This window comes from Lontra canadensis, unplaced genomic scaffold (genome assembly GCF_010015895.1).
Source record: "Lontra canadensis isolate GAN:19392208 unplaced genomic scaffold, GSC_riverotter_1.0 scaffold92, whole genome shotgun sequence".
Classification (NCBI taxonomy): domain Eukaryota; kingdom Metazoa; phylum Chordata; class Mammalia; order Carnivora; family Mustelidae; genus Lontra; species Lontra canadensis.
In genome coordinates, this window is record NW_022631086.1 from 6,486,720 (window position 1) to 6,506,916 (window position 20,197).

Here is a 20,197-nt window from a genome sequence, read left to right on the forward strand (position 1 = left end):
TACCCAGATATGGATTTATACCAGTGATCTTATTAAAGATTCTCATTAATTTTCTCAATCAGTATTGATTAGAAGCAAAAGGGAAAATATTATAGAACCACCATAGATGGACATTTTTTCCAGAAGTACACAATGCATTTATAAATAACATCCACTAGTTCTCCAGTGGCATCCTTAATTCTCTTTTTCTCAGTGCTAAAGATGCAATCTTGTAACATTGCTGGACAGAATGAGACAGAAGCTGGTCCTTGCTAATGTCCTCCTGTTGATGCCACTCAACCATCAATAAAAGCACGTCAGATTCCCTCATGATAATGAGGAAGTACAGACCCGCTCTCACGTGGCATCCAGCGCCCAGGTGCTTTTTAAAAGATTGTATTTATTTATTTGACAGAGGGAGAGAGCACAAGCAGGGAGAGCAGCGGAGGGAGAGGCAGGCTCTCCTCTGAACAGGGATCCCGACACGGGGCTCCATCCCAGGACCCCGGCATCCTGACCAGGGCTGAAGGCAGACACTTCACCTACTGAGCCATTGAGGTGCCCCCGTGACCAGTTTTTAACCTTGTTTTCCCCTCCTTGTCATATAATACTCCAAACACCGATAACCCAGACTGAGCTCTATCATTGTCCAATATTTAGTAGCTTCTAATGATGAAGGGACTGTCCCCATGGATTAGAAATGCACACAAATACTTCTAGCTTTGGTCTTCAGTGAAAGAATTTATTTTCATATATGCAGCTCAGCAGTTTGGTGAGAGAAATTAAAACGTTGCAAGGACAAATGACCTTTATTTCTTTTATATTTAAGGATAAGTCTTTGGCATGCATGTGGGAAAAAAAGTATGGCAAAAAATAAGATCGTCATTAATTTTCATTTTGCCAGAAGCATGTTTTAGAGGAACTCAGTTAAACTAAAAAGGTCACAGCTACTAAGCACTTTCTTTTTCTTGTTTTTAATTGTATTAGTTAGTGATACAGAGATATATATAGATACATCTATATATATAGATACATAGATATAGATATATATATATATTGCCCTAGAGGATCTGGGCAGGCCCCCAAAAGAGAAGTGTTGATAGCTATGAACATCATAGCATCTGACAGTCAAGGTCTTTCAATGAATTACATTGCCCCTGAACTATGGGCGCTCGAACGGTCATAGTTAAATGTGGAGAAACTGAGGCCTGTTTTCTCCACCAGATTAAAAAAAAAATCACACTTCTCTCACCAATGCCATCCTGTGTTCCCATTTTCTGGAACATATGCTTCAGCACTATTTTTAGGAACATTTGGGTTTATATTCATGGGATTATTTTTGCAACAGAGTGAAGAATGATGTTTACCATTCCATGGTCACAGTTAAAATTCACGCTCATAGCCACCTCCTTAACTCTGTGAGCGCACAGAAATGTGGACAGGGGCTCTCCTTCAACGACGTTTCACTTAACAGGGCCCCACTTCCTTCAGACAGCTGTTGTCTTTTGCAAGCTGCGTCCCCTGGAAGCAGGGCATGAAACAAACAGGCCCATTCACAGAAACCAGAGCCACTTCGTTCTCGCCCATTGTGGATATTCAGATTCTCTTAAGATCGTCTTTGAACAAAACAGTTAGACTGTTAGAAAGGCAACCAAAAAAGCACCGTTTGAACACCTGGTCGGGCATTTTCATTGGGGCCCACTTTCCATTTTCCATAATTAAGTAGATAAAATCAGCTCTTCGGGTAACGTTAACATCTTTATAAACGGCACACATTAATAATAATAATAATAATAAAATAAAATAAAGTAAATCTTTATCTTTACTTTATCTTTTTACTTTATCTTTTACTCAGACATCTCTCTCATGCGTGTCCCAAGGCCAGCTCCTGTGGTTCTCCAGCTGGGGCTAGAAACTAGGGCTGAGTTTAGCTGTTGCCCCTGTCCTGTTTGCCTTGTATCCCAAGCCTCTTCATCTGCTGTCCACAGGGAGCTTTTCTAAACATACTGGACCTAAGACCTAAGAATGTTCAGGAGCAAGGAATCTTTGCATGTTAAAAGGCTCCCAAGTGAGCAAACCTTCACAGGTGGTGCTTGTCACCTTACCTGAAAAAATGCCCGTAGGAACTCCGCCACCCCCCACCCCCAGCTTTTGTCCTGCTTGCTAAGGAGTGTTTGCCTCTGGGCAGAGTGCTTCTCAAACTGTCACATGCCTCCAACCACCTGGCGTTACTCATTTCTAACAAGCTTCCTGGTGCCGCTGCTATCACGGGTCCACGGAACACACTTTGAGCAGCAAACCCCCAGGCCCGGGTGCCGCATCCTTGGCCCCACTGACATCTTGGGCTGGGTGGTTCTTTGCTGTGAGGGCTGTCTTGTCCATTATAGGATGTTCGGCAGCATCCCTGGGCCTAACTTCCTAGACGCGATAGCATTCTCTCCTGCCTGTGACAACCAAAAACGTCGTCAGACATGTTTGACTGTAGCCAGATTTTCCCTAGGGCACAAAATCACCCCTGGTTGAGAATCACTGCCCTAGGTGACCTTGACCCTCAGTCAAGGGTAAGAGATATTACTAAAGGCGATTTGTTTGTACATTTCAAAATCTGTCCTCTGGGTTTATCTGCCTTCTGGAGTGTATAAAAGGACAGAGGACTTAACTTGTTCACTGCTATCTCCAGAACACCTGGAAGGCTGCTTAGCACACAGTCGGGGCCTAATAAATATTGGACAGGGATAATGAACGAATGCGTGAAGCTAGCACCAAGCAACATGGGAGGCTCATTCTCTGAGGCTTCCTTTCCCTATGTTCTATGAAGCATACAGAGGAAAGTGGCTTTGCCCAATTCTCTACAAGTATTTCCTTGTGTTTTCTCAGTTCCTGGCTAAAGCCATAAGTGGTCGAGCGGCTGGGGGACTGAAGCATGTCTGTTGCAGTTCTCATCCGACGAATGGTTTTTCCTTGGCCGCGTTCTCCCCTAAGGGAGATCCATCCTACGAGCCCTTTGATGACCAAATCTGGAGGAAGCCCAAAGCCTTCGTGGGTTCTAAGCGCCGTGACCTCCCGTGACCAAAGCCAGCTGCGTGTTCAGGAGAGGCGAGATCCAGCCTGGGCTGCTCTGTGCACTATGGGTTTACTGTCTGCACTTGTCATCTCCCTCTTTCTTAGGCTCCTGCCGCCTGCTGCGCTGTCATTGTTCCCCCAACTTCCATCTTCTTATGGGGGTGGGAGGGCCACGGGCCGCACCGTGAGTGGGAAGGGTGCATGTTCATCACTGCCCCTCAGAGCCAGAAAGCATCGGTGCCCGTCCCCTTCCATCCCTCCTCCTGAGTGGTTCACAGGCAGCCGCGGTCCCAGCAGCACACCTCAAGTCCCTGGTCCCTGCAGCAGACCTCAAGTGCCCTGCTTTGTTCATGAAGGCAGGACAGCCAGCATGGGTGTGAGACTCCGTGGGAACGAGGAACCCCTCCGCACGGCCCTCCATGCCTCCAGCAAGAGCAGGCAGCTGAGTCTCCTTATATGGGATCTGCCCCAGGTCCCCTGCCGGGTCCCCATTCCCCGGAGTCTGCATTAGCTCCCCACCACTTGCACTCTTCACCCTTGCATGAGGGCTCCCTCTCCAGCTCTCTGCCTCCTTCAATGATTCTGCTGATTTGAGGGCAGCCCGGGGACTCAGTCTCAGCTCCTTGCTCTCCTGTCTCTGGGCCTTGCGGGCTGAGCCCGGGGGGTAGGGTGCATTGATCCCTTTGCCCTCGTGGCATCCTGGCTGTGCTTTGCCTCCCATGCTTTCTGTCCAGCCCCGAGGGAGCGAGCACCGTTCCTTCCTGCTTCCCCCGCCATCTACTCTGCAACCTTCCCAGCCGTGTCCCCTTCATCCGGAGGGAAACTTGCTTGCCCCGCCAGCCTCCCCCTCCTACACCAGCGTGTTCACTGCTAGCAGGTCCCATCATGCTCCTTGTCCCACAGGACAGGAATTTCCTTGGAAGGGAGGAGAACCGAGTTTACTGGGGGAAACCCTGGGTTTTTCCTTTGTACTTTTTTATTCCTAGCACCTTTGTTGATGTCGCAGTCCATCTCCCAGAGGGAATCCAGTGTCGGGGTTTTCCAAACATGTTTGAAGCCGCCTCAGTGACTCAGCAACACTGTGCCCTCCTTCTACCTCTCCAGTGCTCCTGGCTTTTGGAGACGTAGGAGTGCCTTGGGGCTCAGCCCTTGGCCCCACGCCTTGTGATGCTGTCATGGTCAAGGGAAGTTTCTCTGCAGCCTCGGTCCTTCCACTTAGGTCCTGCTCTGTGTTGCATCCACCTGCATATGCCCTCCCACTCACTGCTAGCAGGTGAGCTCTCCTCCTTCCCCCATCCCCATGTGCCAGCCAGAGCCTGAGACTCAACCCGGACACCCGCCTGCCTCTCATTTACCGCAGCCGCTAACAACTGATGTTACCATTTTCACGTTTCTGGAATGTCTACTCCTCTCCATCCCCACAGTCCCCATCCTCTTCTGAGCTAACATCATTTCTGGCTTATATTCCAAGTCCCTCCTACCGGGCTGTCTTGCTTCCCTCTGTCCCCAGCCCATCTCTGGGACTGCAGTCAACTGATACTTTACATGTTACCTACATTTGTACTACATATACATTTTAATCCTCCTTGGCTTCTGTGTTAGGGTTCTCCAGAGAAAGAGAACCAATAGGGGTATCTAAATTATTTTTAAGGGGTTATGGGACCTGGCAAGTTAAATTTGTGGGGCAGGCCTGCAGGCTGGAAAATCGGCAAGAGTCAATGTCAAAGTCTTGAGTCCAAATTTCACAGGCTGGATTTCTGTGTTGCAGTCTTAAAGAGAATTTCTTATACTCTGGAGAACCTCGGTCTTTGCTCTTAAGGCCTTCAAGTGATTGCACAAGACCCACCCACAGGATGGAGTGTTATCTGCTTTACTCAAAATCTGATTTAAATCTTAATCTCATCTAGAAACACCACAGCAACATCTCTCCTGGGGTTTGACCACGCAACTGGGCACACAGCTTAGACAAGTTGTCACAAAAAATTAACAGTGAAGCTTCCTCTTGCACGTAGGATGAAGGCCAACATCCCACACATGACCACAAGGCTCTGTGTGATCTAGCCCCTGCCTTCTTCCTCTCTGACCATCTCCCAGGCACTGTGTCCTGGTCACACTAACCTCCTTTCCCCTCTTGAATATACCATCTGCCTCCTGTCCTGGGGCCAGGGCACAAGTCATTATTCCCTTTGCCTAAAATACCCAGTTCCTAACTCCAGTATCCCAGCCAGCTTGCACACGCGTGCACAGGCATTGCCTAAGGAAGTCCCCCCTCCATCATCCTTCAGATCCTGGGTCAAGTACAGTTTCTTCTGGGGAGAGCCCCCACACCAGGAGGACGTCCTTGCTTCTCTGACTCAAAATGGCAGAATGCATAGAGACACATTAAGTTGTCTGATTACTTAGTTAATATCCATGTCCTCCACTAGACCGTAAACTTCTTGAAGGCAGGAACCAGGTCTGTGCTGCCTACCAGAGTACCTCCAACACTCACAGATGCTGACGGACTGAGGGGAGGAGCTGGGCAAGCCTCACTGGGCCCTGAGTACCATATGTCTTCCTTCCTGGTAGGACCCCTTCGGTCCCACGTGGGGCCCATGCTTGCCCACGGGTCCTCACTCCTGCTTTCCTTGTTCTCTTGCTCCTAGCTTTGCAGGCCGTCTCTGCTCTGCCTTGAGATGTGCCCCACAGAGCGGAAGGGACTCATCTGTCTGCCCACCTGCCTGTGTGGCTCAGGCTTGAACTCAGCCTGCATGAGCCTCACCTCAGGCATCAGTTCTAGTCTTTGAAGATAAACATTTAAGACAAACTGACAGAGCAGAGATTTCAGCTGGAGGGAGAGGGCTGGGGACCATCACCCATTCATGAGCCCTCAAATGCACATTTGTATCTAAGCATTTGCAGGAGCAAAGCTACTGCCCTCCAGTAGAGCAGCGAGAAAATATTCACATTTTACCCTCCAGTGGAAACCCAACCAACGTCTGTGGACAGATCAGCATTTGCTCTACCTTCCCCCCTGATGCTCTAATAGTTGAGTTGTCTAAGATCGAATCATTTGAATATTTTCCTACGGACTTGGAAGCTTGCAGACTGTTAGCCAAGAGTCTGTGTTAATTGGCTCTTAGCCATTTGCCTTCATGATAGATAACCATTTCAAGGTTGGGTAGTCTGTGTCCCAAATGCTGCAGAGCACCAAAGAAATGAGCCTTATGAAATTTCAGGGGTATCAAACCCACCAGCTGTCCTCCAACTCATGCAAAGACATAATGGTAATGACCGGCATATACAGCGAATTACACTTCCCCTACGACTTGTATCCTAGTTCAGAGAAGCTTTGCCTTCGTTCCAGTTAAACATTTATTAGTAGAGGTTCCTCCCTTTCTCCAGGACACTGTCAGTGCCAAATTGTCTATAAAGGTTCAATGCATCAGGGAATCCCAGTGTTCCGAATCCTTTGGGTAAAGGAAAAGAATCTTAATATGCTCCTTTTTTGAGTTTGGATTTTTCCCTTTGCATTTTTTAAAAAAGATTTTATTTATTTATTTGAGACTGAGAGAGAGAGCAGGAGTGGGGAGAGCAGCAGAGGGAGAGGGAGAAGCAGGCTCTTCACTGAGCTGGGATGCTAATGACCTGGGATCATGACCTGAGCTGAAGGCAGAGGCTTAACCGACGAAGCCACCCACGTGCCCCTCCCTTTGCGTTTCTTTTTTTAAGATTTTATTTATTTATTTTAGATAAGAGAGAGCATGTGAACAGGGGGAGGGGCAAAGGGAGAAGGAGAGAATCTCAAGCAGACTCCCAACTGAGCACAGAGCCCAAGGCAGGACTCCATCTCATGACCCTGAGATCATGACCTAAGCCGGAATCAAGAGTCAGATGCCCAACCAACTGAGCCACCCAGGTGCCCCCATTCCCTTTGCATTTCAAAAAAGCATAGTTCAGTTATTTTATATGGTGAAGTTCAACAGTTTTAAAAGTTCAACCATTTTCTCCCTGAATTTGGAGCAGGAATAAATGAGATGCTACACAAGTGGGTCTCTTGGGATGTGAGTGCCCTATTTATTATTCCCCTCAAGAAGAGAACAAGATTTATTCAGAGAGTGGCTTTAAAATAGACATGTATTAACAAACAACTTACTTAAGACTTCTGCTAAGCCTGGGCCTCCTTTCCAAGTGAAAACATTTGCGTCCCCAGACTCACACTGTGCGTGCGCATGGCACCCCCTCCCCCCCAGACCCCTTATCTTTGCTGGTCGTGAGGTTGCTGCAAAATGGGGATTCTGTCACTGTTTCTGCCTCCACAGCCACAGCTAACCGACAATTTGCAAGGCAGGGGAGGGGTGGTTCTTCATGAAGAAAAGCCCATTTCAGTCTTTTAAGCTCTTTCAAAACGCTTGTTTATAAAAGTGTCCTTAAGAAATATAGACTCATATAAACTTGAAGTACTGTTAGAGCTTTATCCCCCCAAATTCTAGAGTTCTCTACCCATTAGGTATTGCAGACTTCAATTACTCTTTTTTCCACAGCTGTGCTTAAACCACAAAAAGCAGCCCCAAGAGGCAGAGGCACAGTTGTGGCCAACAACAAAAACCCAACTTCAGAAAAACACAGAGTCATTGAGGATTCGAGCAGGAGAACCACCTTCTGTGCCCCATGATGTGGGGTGGGCCACAGGGCTTCGTCATATCCAGGGACGAAGAACAGAGTCTCTGACCAGCCATTGACGTCTGTCTGAATGCTGAGGAGAAACTTCCTTTGTGTTCAGGGGGTATTTGAAACTCTGGGTTTCAAGCCCATATTATTTACATCTACCCTGGACCCAGATGTGCCTGAAAGCTGTTGGCTGGGGTGGCTATTGAATTTGTGATGGGAAATAAAATGGCCCCTTTGGGGTGCCCTGAGGTGCTCGGCTGCCCATGTCACCCGGCCCTCTCTGGTGGTTCAGACAAGCTGGGTGAGATGGGCCTCTGGACCAGCAGTGGCCAGGGACGTGTTCCCAAGGAGGAGGGTGGGTCATAGGGCACAGGGACTCACACATCAGACTGATGTGTGCCTATGGAAGACACCAATCGTGGGCATCCAGACATCTTTGGTGCCCACCTTCCAGAATGATCGGCCTTCCATACAGCATGTACCTTGAAGACCTACTGTGTGCTGTGCTGGATGGTGGGAATATGCAAGTGGACACGGCCCGGTCTCCGCCCTCCAGCAGCATCTGGGGGAAGACACGAAAGCAGATCCTGATGCTCATTGCCCTAGCGAGGTCCTCCCTCTGACCTGTAAGAACCACCAGCAGAGAAGGTGTCTCCCCCTGCTCCCAGCACAGGACCGGACCCTGCACAACATGACCTACTGATCGAATATCATATATACATATAGGATCCGCATGGTAGAAGTCCAAAGAAGCAAACAGCTCAGCTTACAAAGAGAACTTTGAACTGGTCCTTTAAGAAGGACGGGTGTCTATGCAGACAGCAGGAAAGGGAGGCCTAGGGGGAGAAGGCATCATGCCTGGAAGTAGGAAACAGCATCGCCTGGTCAGGGGGACGCAAGGAAGCCACTGTGTTGTGAGCTCGGGCTCTCTGTAAGACTGAGCGGCAAGAGAAGGTCAGGTGCGTGGAACACCACGTGGGTGGCCAGGAGACTCACTGCTCGCCAGACTGCCCAGCAACACCCCTCGCTGCCCCCTCTGCACCTACGTCTGTCTTTGGTCACGTATGGGACCTCTATGGCCTCTGGCGTGGTATTTTGCTTAGAGTCCCTACAGTTGACCCGAACAATGTGGGTTTGAATTGCACGGGGCCACTTACACATGTGTTGTTGATTTTTTTTTTTTTTCGATAAATACAGAACAGTGTTGTAAATGTGTATTCCCTTTATGATTTTCTTAATAACATTTTCTTTTCTCTAGCTTCCTTTATTTAAGGAACACGGTACCTAATACATAGAATATACCAAATACATCTTCATCAACTTTATGTTATTTGTAAGGCTTCTGGTCAACAACAGACTATTCATAATTAAGTTTTGGGGAAGCCAAAAGTTATACTTGGATTTTCAGCTGTGCAAGGGGTTTGCCCCTCAAACCCAACGTTGTTCACGGGTCAACCATATGTCCTGAATGTCAGTTGACTTTTTGGTTTTTATTTTAGTTCTGTGGACCTTCAGTCAGTTAATGATGGCACAGCTGCATCCTGAATCTAGGTCTTCTGATTTTTCCATTTCTTTTACATAAAAAGCTCTCCAGATATTAAGTCAAAGAATTTTGGGGTTTAGCTTTGGTCTTAAGCTTCAGTTGACCATGTCTGTTGAATTCTAGCCTTCAGTTCACATTGTATCAAAGCTTTAATCTTTCCAGAATGTACTAGGGAACTACAGGGTCACTAGTTTGTCTTAAGAAGTGCGAGCAGATCCTTCTCCAAGCCACTGGTACTCAGACCAGACCTTTTTTAATAGTTCTAGTGTGGGTGAGTTTATCATTCCCACTTTTTAAAACACTGCACTTGACAATCCAGTTTTTAAACTTTTCTGATTAAATCAACACAAATCTTATTGATTGGATTATTATTTTAAAATCCCTATCTGACTTTCTAGTATTTCTTCCCATGTTTTCATGAGCCGAATTGATACAGTAGATTTCGGGCTGACATAAGACCAGGAAGGCACCAAGTCATAATTAATTGAGGCCTCAGTGGCATCCAGTTGGCATGGTCTCTGGAGAGCTGACCTTATCTTTGATCTATTCAAAGCAAGTTATTTTTACCCAGATGGTTAGGGAAGTACATAGCCATGTCCTCTCTTTGCTTTCTCCTTATTACAAAAGCTGTTGAGATGTCGCATGGAGCAGCCATGGGAGGCCAGGCAGGTGGGACACATGCCAAGAGAGGGTATCCTACTTGGCAAGGCCACCCAGGCTCTTTGGGATGACTCCACGGCTGTTTAATTATTCTAAGTAGAAGGGTTGTTTTCAGCCCAGAGGTGGATCAGAGGTCTGCTCCTTACTCTTCCCGGTTCCCTGCCTCCCACCACCTTCTCTCCCTCAGGTGTTCCAGAACTCTTTGTTCTCTCCTCCCATAACCTGCTTAAGAGAACTTTCATTTTCCATGAATAGAAAATGGCTAACTGCTCAATATGCTTGTCCTACCGCTGGGGTTGGTATTTTCACAAATTCCAACACTAAGGCCAAAGGGCTGGAGGAGATTTTCCAGCCTCTGTCTTCCTCTTACAGAAGATTGGGGTGAAGGGTAAGGGGCTCCTGATATCACGACGCGTGCATGGTGGGCGCTGTCCATGCAGGGCGGCAGGCAGAGGGTACAGCTCTGCAACTACCACCATCCCCAGGGAGTTTTTACCACGCTGATGCCAGACTCTACCCCACCAATGAAATCAGACTGAGGGCAGGACGGAAAGACCAGTAATTTCAGAAGCTCTTCCCGTAACTCCGTTCCCGGCTGTTTGGAGGCGGGGCTCTGTGGGTGGTGGGACTCCCCGCTACCCCTTGGCAAATTTGCCCAATGTTGCAACTGTTGCTGTCTGATCGTGTGTACTTTGAGTGTGTATGAATTCAAAGAGACAGCTACCTTCCATGCTCCTGGCTCTGTTTCCAGAACACCACGAAGTTTCCCAAGATTTCCTCCAGCCCCTAGGGTCTGTCCTGTTTATTGGCTGCAGAGTCTCTGCCGAAGCCCTTAGATATTCTCGCTATTTATGCCCCGTGGCCTCTGCTCTTGGCGGCGCGGCGAGCTGCCCCAAATTCTTTCTGGCAGCCCTTACAGGGCTGGGAGAGGTCTGGATGAGAATAAAACTCCCATGTTTTATCTTCCTGTAGAGCAGGCTTCTCAACCCTGCAGCACATCGGAGCTGCCCTGGGGGCGATTCTGATTTAATGGGTCTGGGCCCGCGGTCCATGCATTAGGGGAACTTTAAAAGCTCCCTGGGTGATTTTAATGTGAACTCAGGGACCAGAACGAGATTGTAAGATAAAATGAAACTTTAAAATATATACATATTTGTATTTTCTTCAACATTTAAAAAAACTGGCCAGACAAAAGATGCTGGCCAGACAATAAACAAAATATGGAAATTATTTTTAAATATCCATTTAACGTATATGTTTTTGAATATGTATAATATGCCTTTAAATGTATATTTAAATGTATATACCCGTATATTTTTGAATATATATAAACACACACACATATATATGACTTACGTTCCCTCCATCCAATACCTGGGATTTTTGAGGAGGCCAGTGTACAAGGTGGGAGATTCTCAAACTGGATTTGGGATGCACCAGGGGAGAAAGATCTTGATACCAGTATCACCCACTATACTAAATAGGTCAACACTACCTGCTGTAACAAAGCCCAGACCTTCAGCAATTTAACACGGTGGGGAGTTGGTGTCCCTGTAAGAGTGTGGAGGGCGAAGAGGTCAGAGGGGCAGCTGTACTCTGCACAGTCATCCAGGGTCCCCAGTTTGCGGTTCTAAAGTGCCCTGGCCCGGAGGGGAGAGAGTGGGCGGGGCTCCACTGGGGAGGTACCCACTGGCCGCAGCGCACTGGAAGTGCTCGAACCCCATTGGCCAGAGCTCAGTCACGTGGCCGCTCCCACCTGTGTGAAATAGTCCCCGCATTCCTCCCCTCCGCCCCCCGCCCCCCAAGTCCTGGCAAGGACCAGGAAGTCTGGGACAGCAGGCCGTCAGCGCCTCAGGAACATTCGTGTGTCACGTGCCTCCCGGAAAGGCGTAGGTGTCCCAAGGCCAAGTGTGGCCACTGCCCTTAGACATGCAGACTCCACGCCTCCCTCCCAGATGCGGGATCCTGCAGGGCACCGGGGACCGTGTTACGAGCGTGCGCTCTTTTTCTTCTTTTCTCCACAGATATCGCAAACGGCACCAGTTCAGGGGGGTACCGCCCGCCTCCCAGAACGAAAGAAGTCATCATCAATGGACAGACTGTGAAACTTAAGTATTGTTTCACCTGCAAGATTTTCCGGCCCCCTCGTGCCTCTCATTGTAGCCTTTGCGATAACTGCGTAGGTGAGTAGCCGCGGAGACCGCCTCGGTTCGGCCCGTCACGCGGGGCTCAGGTGTCTGCCGCAGAGGGGGTGGCTCGTTTCCTCCGAGGACTCGCTTCAGCACAGCTGAAGAGAGCACGTGGGTTTCTCTCATCCTGCGGGACTGAACTCAGTACTAGCTGTATTCCAAGCGCCTCCTGCCGCCGATCCCATTCACCAAGCCTAGTGTTACCAAATCTCTCTTTTTTTTACTTTTTCCTTTCTCCGTCTTCCACCACCTCCGCTCCAGGTACAGCGCCCTAGAGCTTCTCCTCCCGGAGCACACACACCAGAGTGGGGTTCTTTGTTCCTGGAGCTTCCAGATCAGCAGGCACTAGAAATAAAACCCTGTTAACCCCGAGGTCCCTCGGTTGCCTAAATATGGCCGGGAGGGCTTTGTCTAGTTCCCCCAACTCCTCAGAGAGGCACTTAGTGGGGGAACTGGAGACCCCACAAAGTCCAAGGAGAGGAAAAGAGGCAGAGGCGGGAAGACTTCCAGGCCCCTAGTTAGGATGGTTGCTCTCCCCAGAGACCACCAGGACCTTGCCTCTGTGTCCACTTGCTTTCTCCAGGACAGACTGGAGAACCAGCAGAGGGAATGGGTAGCACAGAGGTCCTCCGTTGTAAGACATGGCTCTACTGTTCGGCCACCATTGGCCCAACAGGGGATTTTTACAGCTGACCTGGGTCTCAGGCCCTTGGAATTACTTGGCAAGCACTTCCTGTCACTTCAGCCAGAGAACTGCTAGTCACACCCACAGACCATCTTCCTTCCCCGTCTGAAGCTTCTTAGAGAATGAAGTTGGCAAGGAGATGGTAGAAGACCCAAGTCACAGGAAGGGTGGGTAACACAGAGGCTCTGCCCCCTGGGAAAGACCCACCTTTCTCCAATCCCATAACCTGCCATGGATAATTCTGGGCATTAGGCCCGGGAATCCTCTATGAGCTCCGACCCAACTTTGCTTCCCTCAGAAACACATCATGCCTGGCCAGCACTCTTTTTGAATCTATTAGAATTCGTAGTCTCAATTCTTGAGGAAAAGAAAATGTCGTAATGCATTTCTGTTGTTCAAACTGTTTACCTTTTATCTGAAAATTACTTCATCCTAACATTAAAAACCTAAAATTGGTAGAAAGTCCCTGTTTTCACCATCAGGCCTTGTCTTGTTTTTATCAACTTAGTAAATTACTTTTAGCCTTGCCCCCCAAGCAGAAAGGCATGGAATTTTGTTCAGTCCTTTCCCATTTTGCAAGTAGCCTGAGTCAAGAGCCAGGAATCTGGCACTGGATGGCCTGGGTGCCAATACTAGCATCATGACACAGACAAGCTACTTCAACTCTCTATACCTCAGTTTTCTCATCTGTACAATGGGATTGATAACAGTAACTACTTCATGGGACGGTTGGAGGATTAAGTGGATTGATATGAGGAAGAGCCTGGAATGGTGCCTGGGTAGAGCAGATGTTATTGTTGTGTCTGTAATCTTTGTTACTCTTCAGTTCTTACTTCTGCTTCCTTGATATTTTGATTAGCTCTCTCTAGATAATTTCTTGATCTACTGTAGCCCTCTGTGGGTATGATGACCAAAACCGCACCTCATCCTCCATGTGAGAGCAGACCAGGGTTTCCACAAGGACACAATGGCAGCGTTTGATAGATTTCTGATAGGCTTCCTGGTGACTTCAGCCTCAGGGGCCATCTTGAGGAGGCTTTTAAGTCAAAGCATTGCAGTGGCTTCAATATCTTCAGGAAATAACCTGTAGAGATTCTCAAAACCGTTGCTTAAGAATTTTGCTTGGGTCTTGCTTAACCCTTGCTTGGGTCATAATTTTGATACTAATGATGAACTATTATATGATGTAACTTAAATTTTTCACAAAACTCTTCTGTTATTTTGCCTTCTCCTAAAGGTCTAGTGACATATTACAGTAGGCATTCATAGGTAGGGAGTTGATATCTATAAACTCAAAGAATTTACTGGGTACCTCCTTCTCTTTATTATTTATAAAAATATTTACCCACTTCTAGACATCCGACTGTTCATTTATATCAACTGATCCCAATTTTCTGTTTACTGTCTCTAGGCTAGACTCCTGATCATGATAAAACTTCCTTCCCAGCTCATCATGTTTTAAAATTCTCTTCGGATTATTGTAAAACACTTTCTAAAAGGTCATATCATCGTCTTACTCGTTCCCTCCAACACCCGGAGGTGTACATACATGTCCCTTAAAGAACCCTGATGAATTAGATGTAAAATCTCTTTACCAAAATTATATATCAGCCGCAGTTAATGGTGTGCTTCTTGAGTATAACTGTCTACGATTCTACAGTGTCTTATGGAAAGTACCAGCTAAGAAAATAGGAGCCATCAGTCCATAGTGTCTAGGAGCCTTCTGCAACCTTTCTGATAAATCCAAGTCATGGTAGCAATCCAGCACCCCCCCCCCCAACAAGCATAGTGGTGTCCTATATTTGGGAGACACAGAACAGCGAAGGGGAAGGCAAGGAAAGGGGAAAGTTTGGGAGGGGGCTCAAGAGGAGGAGAACTGGCCAAAGAGCACATTGCCAACATCTGCCTCAAAGCAGCATCTGCTGGTCCTGGGGCTGGAGTGTGGCAAAGCTTGGCCAGGGCCCCAGTGTATAAGTGACAGGTGAGACAAGTAGCATACAGCTGATTTAAAATAAAACTATTCACAGCACTCCTGGAACAACCACACAGTGATTCAAACTTACATAGCTTTTGTTTTCCAGTCCATGATGCTACATTTGGGCCTTTGGGGTGACCCACGAGCAGACCAGCAAATTGGACCTTTTTCCACATTCGGGAAAACAGAACAGAAAGCAAATGTCTCCAACTGAGAATTGTTATTGCAGAGTTTGCCATGATTTTATTTCTAGGAAGAAAGTTTTTATTGAAAGAATTATACTTTTTGCAGCCAGGGAGAAATGTACAATGATGTGCTGAAAGCCAGGGTTAGCACACACGCCTTCCCTTCCTTTGTAATGAATGGGTTTGGGTTGGTTCTTCCTACGTACACAGCTTAATGTTGCTTTACACTGGGAGAGGAGAGAGGAAAAATGCAGTTTCCCAGGTGGTCCAGAAGAGTATTTTTCTTTGTTAACTAAGTTTGAAATGAGAGCATACTGGGAGGGGCTCTGTATTTTGAGTTGAGAACTGAGGGACAAAGCTTCCATGGAGAGCAGACTCTGGTGCAAATACAGAACAGGTTAGCCGAGCCTAGTGGTTGGCAGTGTGGGTGTAATGCACAAGACTGGATCCAGGTCCTGTCATTGGATGGTATCAGTACCTGGGTAGGTTACCAGCTCTCTAAAATGGGATGACCCTAGTACTACCTCAGAGGTTTCTTTTAAGGATTGAGTGAAACAGTGCCCAGAAAAGACCACGGGTAGACGTGGTGCACACTGGGGGCTCAGTGCATGCTTGCCATCAGTGTCATCATGGTGACCAGGGAAATGCTGCCATAACGCTTCAAGGTAACTGCACAGAACAAGATTCATCTTCACGGCATAATAAGAATCACCTTGTTTTCCTGTAATCTGGTGGGCTTTAGAGGACCTGCCGTAGTAGAAGAGAACATATTCCCCCCCGCCCCCCGCTCTGGTTTTGACTATTTACCTCTCTTTCTGTCTGTCGCTCAGAACCTTTCTCTCTCTTCTCTCTAGTTCTTTTTCTCTGTTACCATCCATTGTTTCCGCACAGATGGAACAGTATTCTGGCTGATTGGTTAATCCAGGTGATCTTTGAAGTTATACGGTATTTTTAAATGACCAACATCTGGGGCCATGGGGCCCCTTCTGCTCTCTCTGATCCTCAGGATCCCTCAGATCATGATTGAAGTGAGACTAACTGAAGGTGCTGGAAAGCACACTGCGTGCTTGGGAAGTCCTCTACAACTCACTGTGTACATCCCAGAGCCCCCAAGTGAGTCTGCTCCACATTTCAAGGAAGTCTGTCCTTTGGTGGTCTCTGGTCTCCTGTCACAAAAGCCAGCAGCTTTCACCAGAATTGGGTATTCTGAACACAATCTAAGCCTGTAATTAAAAGGGACTTACTTGAAAGTAGCTTAATCACACCCTGTGGACGAAGTTGAGTTTCTAAACAATGAGACAATGCATGCGTTTGTAAGCTGCTCTACCGTGAATTAGTCTAGCTCTGACCGGGCAGAAGCAGCTTAGTCTGAGGCCCAGAGGTGGCAGTTGGAGGCAGCAGCCCCTGGGTCCCAGACCGGCTGCCCTGTGTGGGCAAGGAGGACCCTTTCTGCCTACGCAGTGCCACATCCGGAAGTGCTGTGAAGACAAAGAAAAGGGTGCGTGAGGCCCTCAGCTATGTCAGCCCCTGGGTAGCACTCAGGGCTGCTAGCCTCTTTCCTTACATAGGGGGTGCCCTGGTCCCATTTGTTCTGTCCTCGTCTATTAGTTCTGGTGTAGGTGGCACAAAGAACCTCTAGAGGCCCTCCACAGGGACTTGGTGTTCAGTGACTCTTGTTTTGGGTAGGGCTATACCACCATCTTTAAAAATACTTATAAACTCCTTTTCTCATTCCCCTGCCTCTTTTTTGCTGTGCTCTAGCTCTCCTGGGAGGAGTACACACTCTCCTTCTCACCCCACACCACAGTGTCTCTGTCTCATTGATCCGGCTGCTTCCTGTGTGATACAGTTTTCTGAGCTCAACTGCTGATATTTTGTCTGTCTAATATACACTCTGTGTATATTAGAGCTCATGCCTTAGAGTTACTGCTTCACGGTTGGGCTCAATCTTAAAAGGTTTAGAATATCTGAGATTTGGAATTGCAGGTGCCTTCTGGTGTAGAGTTGCATTCTGGAATTTCTTCTTCACTATTAGGTATGGGGAGAGGGCTATTAATCTCCCATAACAAAGTGTATCATTTGAGGGGACTGGAGAGAGATGGCATTTGCAGCCTCCCAAGAACCAAAACAAACAGGGGTTTACTGTACCCCCCCAGTTTCAAATATCTTTCCTTTTCAGTCATATTTAATAAGGACCTATGTGTCAGACCCTGTGCTAATAGCTAGATACATCCAAGTAAAAGACAGTCCTCAAAGATCATTACTAAGAACAGATTAAGGAGAATTCAAGATAGAAATCATTATATTTATTATGGTGCATAAGCCAAAGAGAGTAATTTTACACTGGTAAAGAGTACAATTAACAATTCAGTCATCAACATATATGTACCCAGTAATATTGTATCAAAATATATAAAGTAAAAATTGTTAGAGGAAGCAAGGATAATTTGGTATAAACATAATGCTAATGAGAAATAATTGTATAATTCTAGTTTTGATGGTTCAGGTAAATAAAATAGAAGTAAGGAAATAAAGAATACTAATATATAATTAATAAGTATATGCTGAACTTTGTTTCTACAAAGTATACTTACCTTTTTTTAAATGGTATGTGGAATATTTACAAAAATTAAACATACTAGGCCACAAAAAATTCCTAGCTTTCTAAGAACAGATATTGCACAGACCGTAATACCTGATGGCACAACAGTAAAACTAGAAATGAGTCACAAAGAGATAAATACACAAACCTGACCAGTTGTGATATTTAAAAATAAAAAACTTTTTAAACTTCCAACACAAACCTCAAAATCACAATTGTGGACTAGTTAGAAAATGACAGTAAGAAACAGGCAAAAGAAAACTGTATGCAGGTTAGAATTGTACATTTTAAACACACAAAAGAGTTGACCTAAGCAGGAGAGGAGTTATTTGGAAAGCTGTCAAGTAGTCCATAGGAATGAAGGAGAAGCCTGAGAACCAGGCTCGAAAACCAGGAAGAGCCAGGGAAGGCTGTATGACTGAGTGCAGTCACAACTGCAAAAGGATGTCATAGGAGGCACGAGCACCACAAGCAAAATGCTTGTTGCACCACCACCAAGTTCTAATTCTGCTGCTGCTCTCAACTTAAAACTGACTCTGTGTGTCTGCAAGGACTGTGGGTTCAGACATCTGGGTGGGAGCACCTGGGCCTGTTTCACTTCCCCACCCAAGGAGCTAGCAAGGTGGGTGAAGTTAACTACCCACTTTCAGCTTCTATAATGGGGGGTGGAAGGGTGGGGTCCTGTCTCCCACCTATTTTGGGATTCTCCCCAAAACAGGAAGTTTACTTAGATGGTGAATAGCCAATAAAATAAAAAGTTTTTAAAAATCTAGTACAAAAAGACCCTGAATTTAGAAACCAAAAAACAAACATAGCATCCATCTCAAGAGGATAGAAAAAGAATAGCAAAGTAAGCTTAAGAAAAACAGGAAGAAAATGATTAGTGACCTTGAAAACAGAAGAATAAATACGATCTCACCTCTGATTCTTTGGAAAATAAGCAACGTAAAAATAAACTTCTGGTAAGACTGAAAGAGAAAATAACAAGAAAGTAGAAATAACAGATTCAAATAAGACAAATATAGGTGAATTTTTTAGTTATTAGAAAATAATTACATTAGTTTGCATATTATATAGTACGCTCATTGCTTTGAAAATCTCAGCCAAACATGACTTTATGGAAAATGAGTCAAAGAATGAGTGGAAACTTAAGTAGACTAATAATAATGAAAGACTGAGTAATTTGCTAAAGAAACATCCAAGAAAGATGCCAGAACCAAACAATCTTACTTCCAGTGCTCTGAATAGCGTTTCAGATCTTAGAGCAGCTTGGACAGCTTTTCAGTTCATTTCACCAAGATGGCATAGACCTAACACTAAAATCTAACAAAATAACATGAGAAAAGGAAGACTCTCTTTAATAAATGTATGTAAAAGTCAACATGATAACATAGCAAATTCAATCTAACATAGCAAATTTAATCTAACAGCATAATAAGAAAATTCGTCATTTTGACATAGAAGGGCCTATCCCAGGAATGCAATTTTTAAAATGTTAGTAAGTCTCTTCCTATGTCAATAGGTCAAAGGCCAAAAGGTATATGATCATGATAATAGATAAGAAAAGGAGATTTAATAAAATCTGGCACCCATTTCTAACTCTAAAACTTGGTAAACCAAGATTGGGTGGTCTGATAGGCTGAATTTGGGCCCCATGATCTCCATACCATGGTATTACTCCCACAGTTAGGTCAGCTCACATGACAAAGAGGTTTTCCAGATGCCAGTAAGTTCCTAATTAACTGACTCCAAGTAATGATCCAAGTGGGCCCACTGTAATCATAAGCGCCCTTCAGAGCAAACAGCAGAGATTCCAAGTAGGAGAAAGATTCATCCTGCATGGTTGGCCTAAAGATGGAGGGGACCATGTGGAAAAGGTGAGGAAGAAATGAATGCTGTCAACTGCACTAGGCTTGGAAGGAAGAGGACCCAAGCCCAATGGCACCTGCACCCCCGACCTTTACCTTGATCCTAGCCTTGGGAGACCCTGAGCCAACCTCCAGACCTGTTAAAATTTCAAGACACTAAATTTGTGTTGTTTAAAGCCACTGCATTTTGAAGAGCTATCTGCACCCCCATGTTCATTGCAGCTTTACTCACAATAGCCAAGAAATGGAAACAATCTAGTGCCTGTCAGCTGATGAATGGATAAGGATGGCGGTATAGGCATGCAACGGAATATTATTCCTCTGTATGAGAGAAGGAAATCCTGTCGTTTGCCTCAACACGGATGTATCTCAAGGACGTTATGCTAAGTGAAATAAGTCAGACAAAGATAAATTGTGTATGGTACCATTTATATGCAGAATCTAGAAAAGCCATACTCATAAAAACAGAGTAAAATGGGGGATAGGGGACCGAAGGAGATGTTGTTTAAATGTACAAATTGCGGGACGCCTGGGTGGCTCAGTTGGTTAAGCAGCTGCCTTCGGCTCAGGTCATGATCCCAGCGTCCTGGGATCGAGTCCCACATCGGGCTCCTTGCTCCGCAGGGAGCCTGCTTCTCCCTCTGCCTCTGCCTGCCATTCTGTCTGCCTGTGCTCGCTCTCTCTCCCTCTCTCTCTCTGGCAAATAAATAAATAAAATCTTAAAAAAAAAATGTACAAATTGCTAGGCACTTATAAAAAAAACTAATAAAAAAGAATATCCTTTAACATGATTGTAAA

General features: G+C 46.1%; 1 protein-coding gene across 3 annotated transcripts in view; it reads left to right on the forward strand.

The window, feature by feature from the left end:
- ZDHHC14 (zinc finger DHHC-type palmitoyltransferase 14) overlaps positions 1–20,197 on the forward strand; it is a 260,251-nt gene that overhangs the window by 179,234 nt on the left and 60,820 nt on the right. For all 3 annotated transcript variants that reach the window (XM_032836436.1, XM_032836437.1, XM_032836438.1), the window contains exon 3: positions 11,920–12,078. In XM_032836436.1, the coding sequence (XP_032692327.1) occupies positions 11,920–12,078 (159 nt within the window). The remainder of the gene's footprint in view (positions 1–11,919; positions 12,079–20,197) is intronic.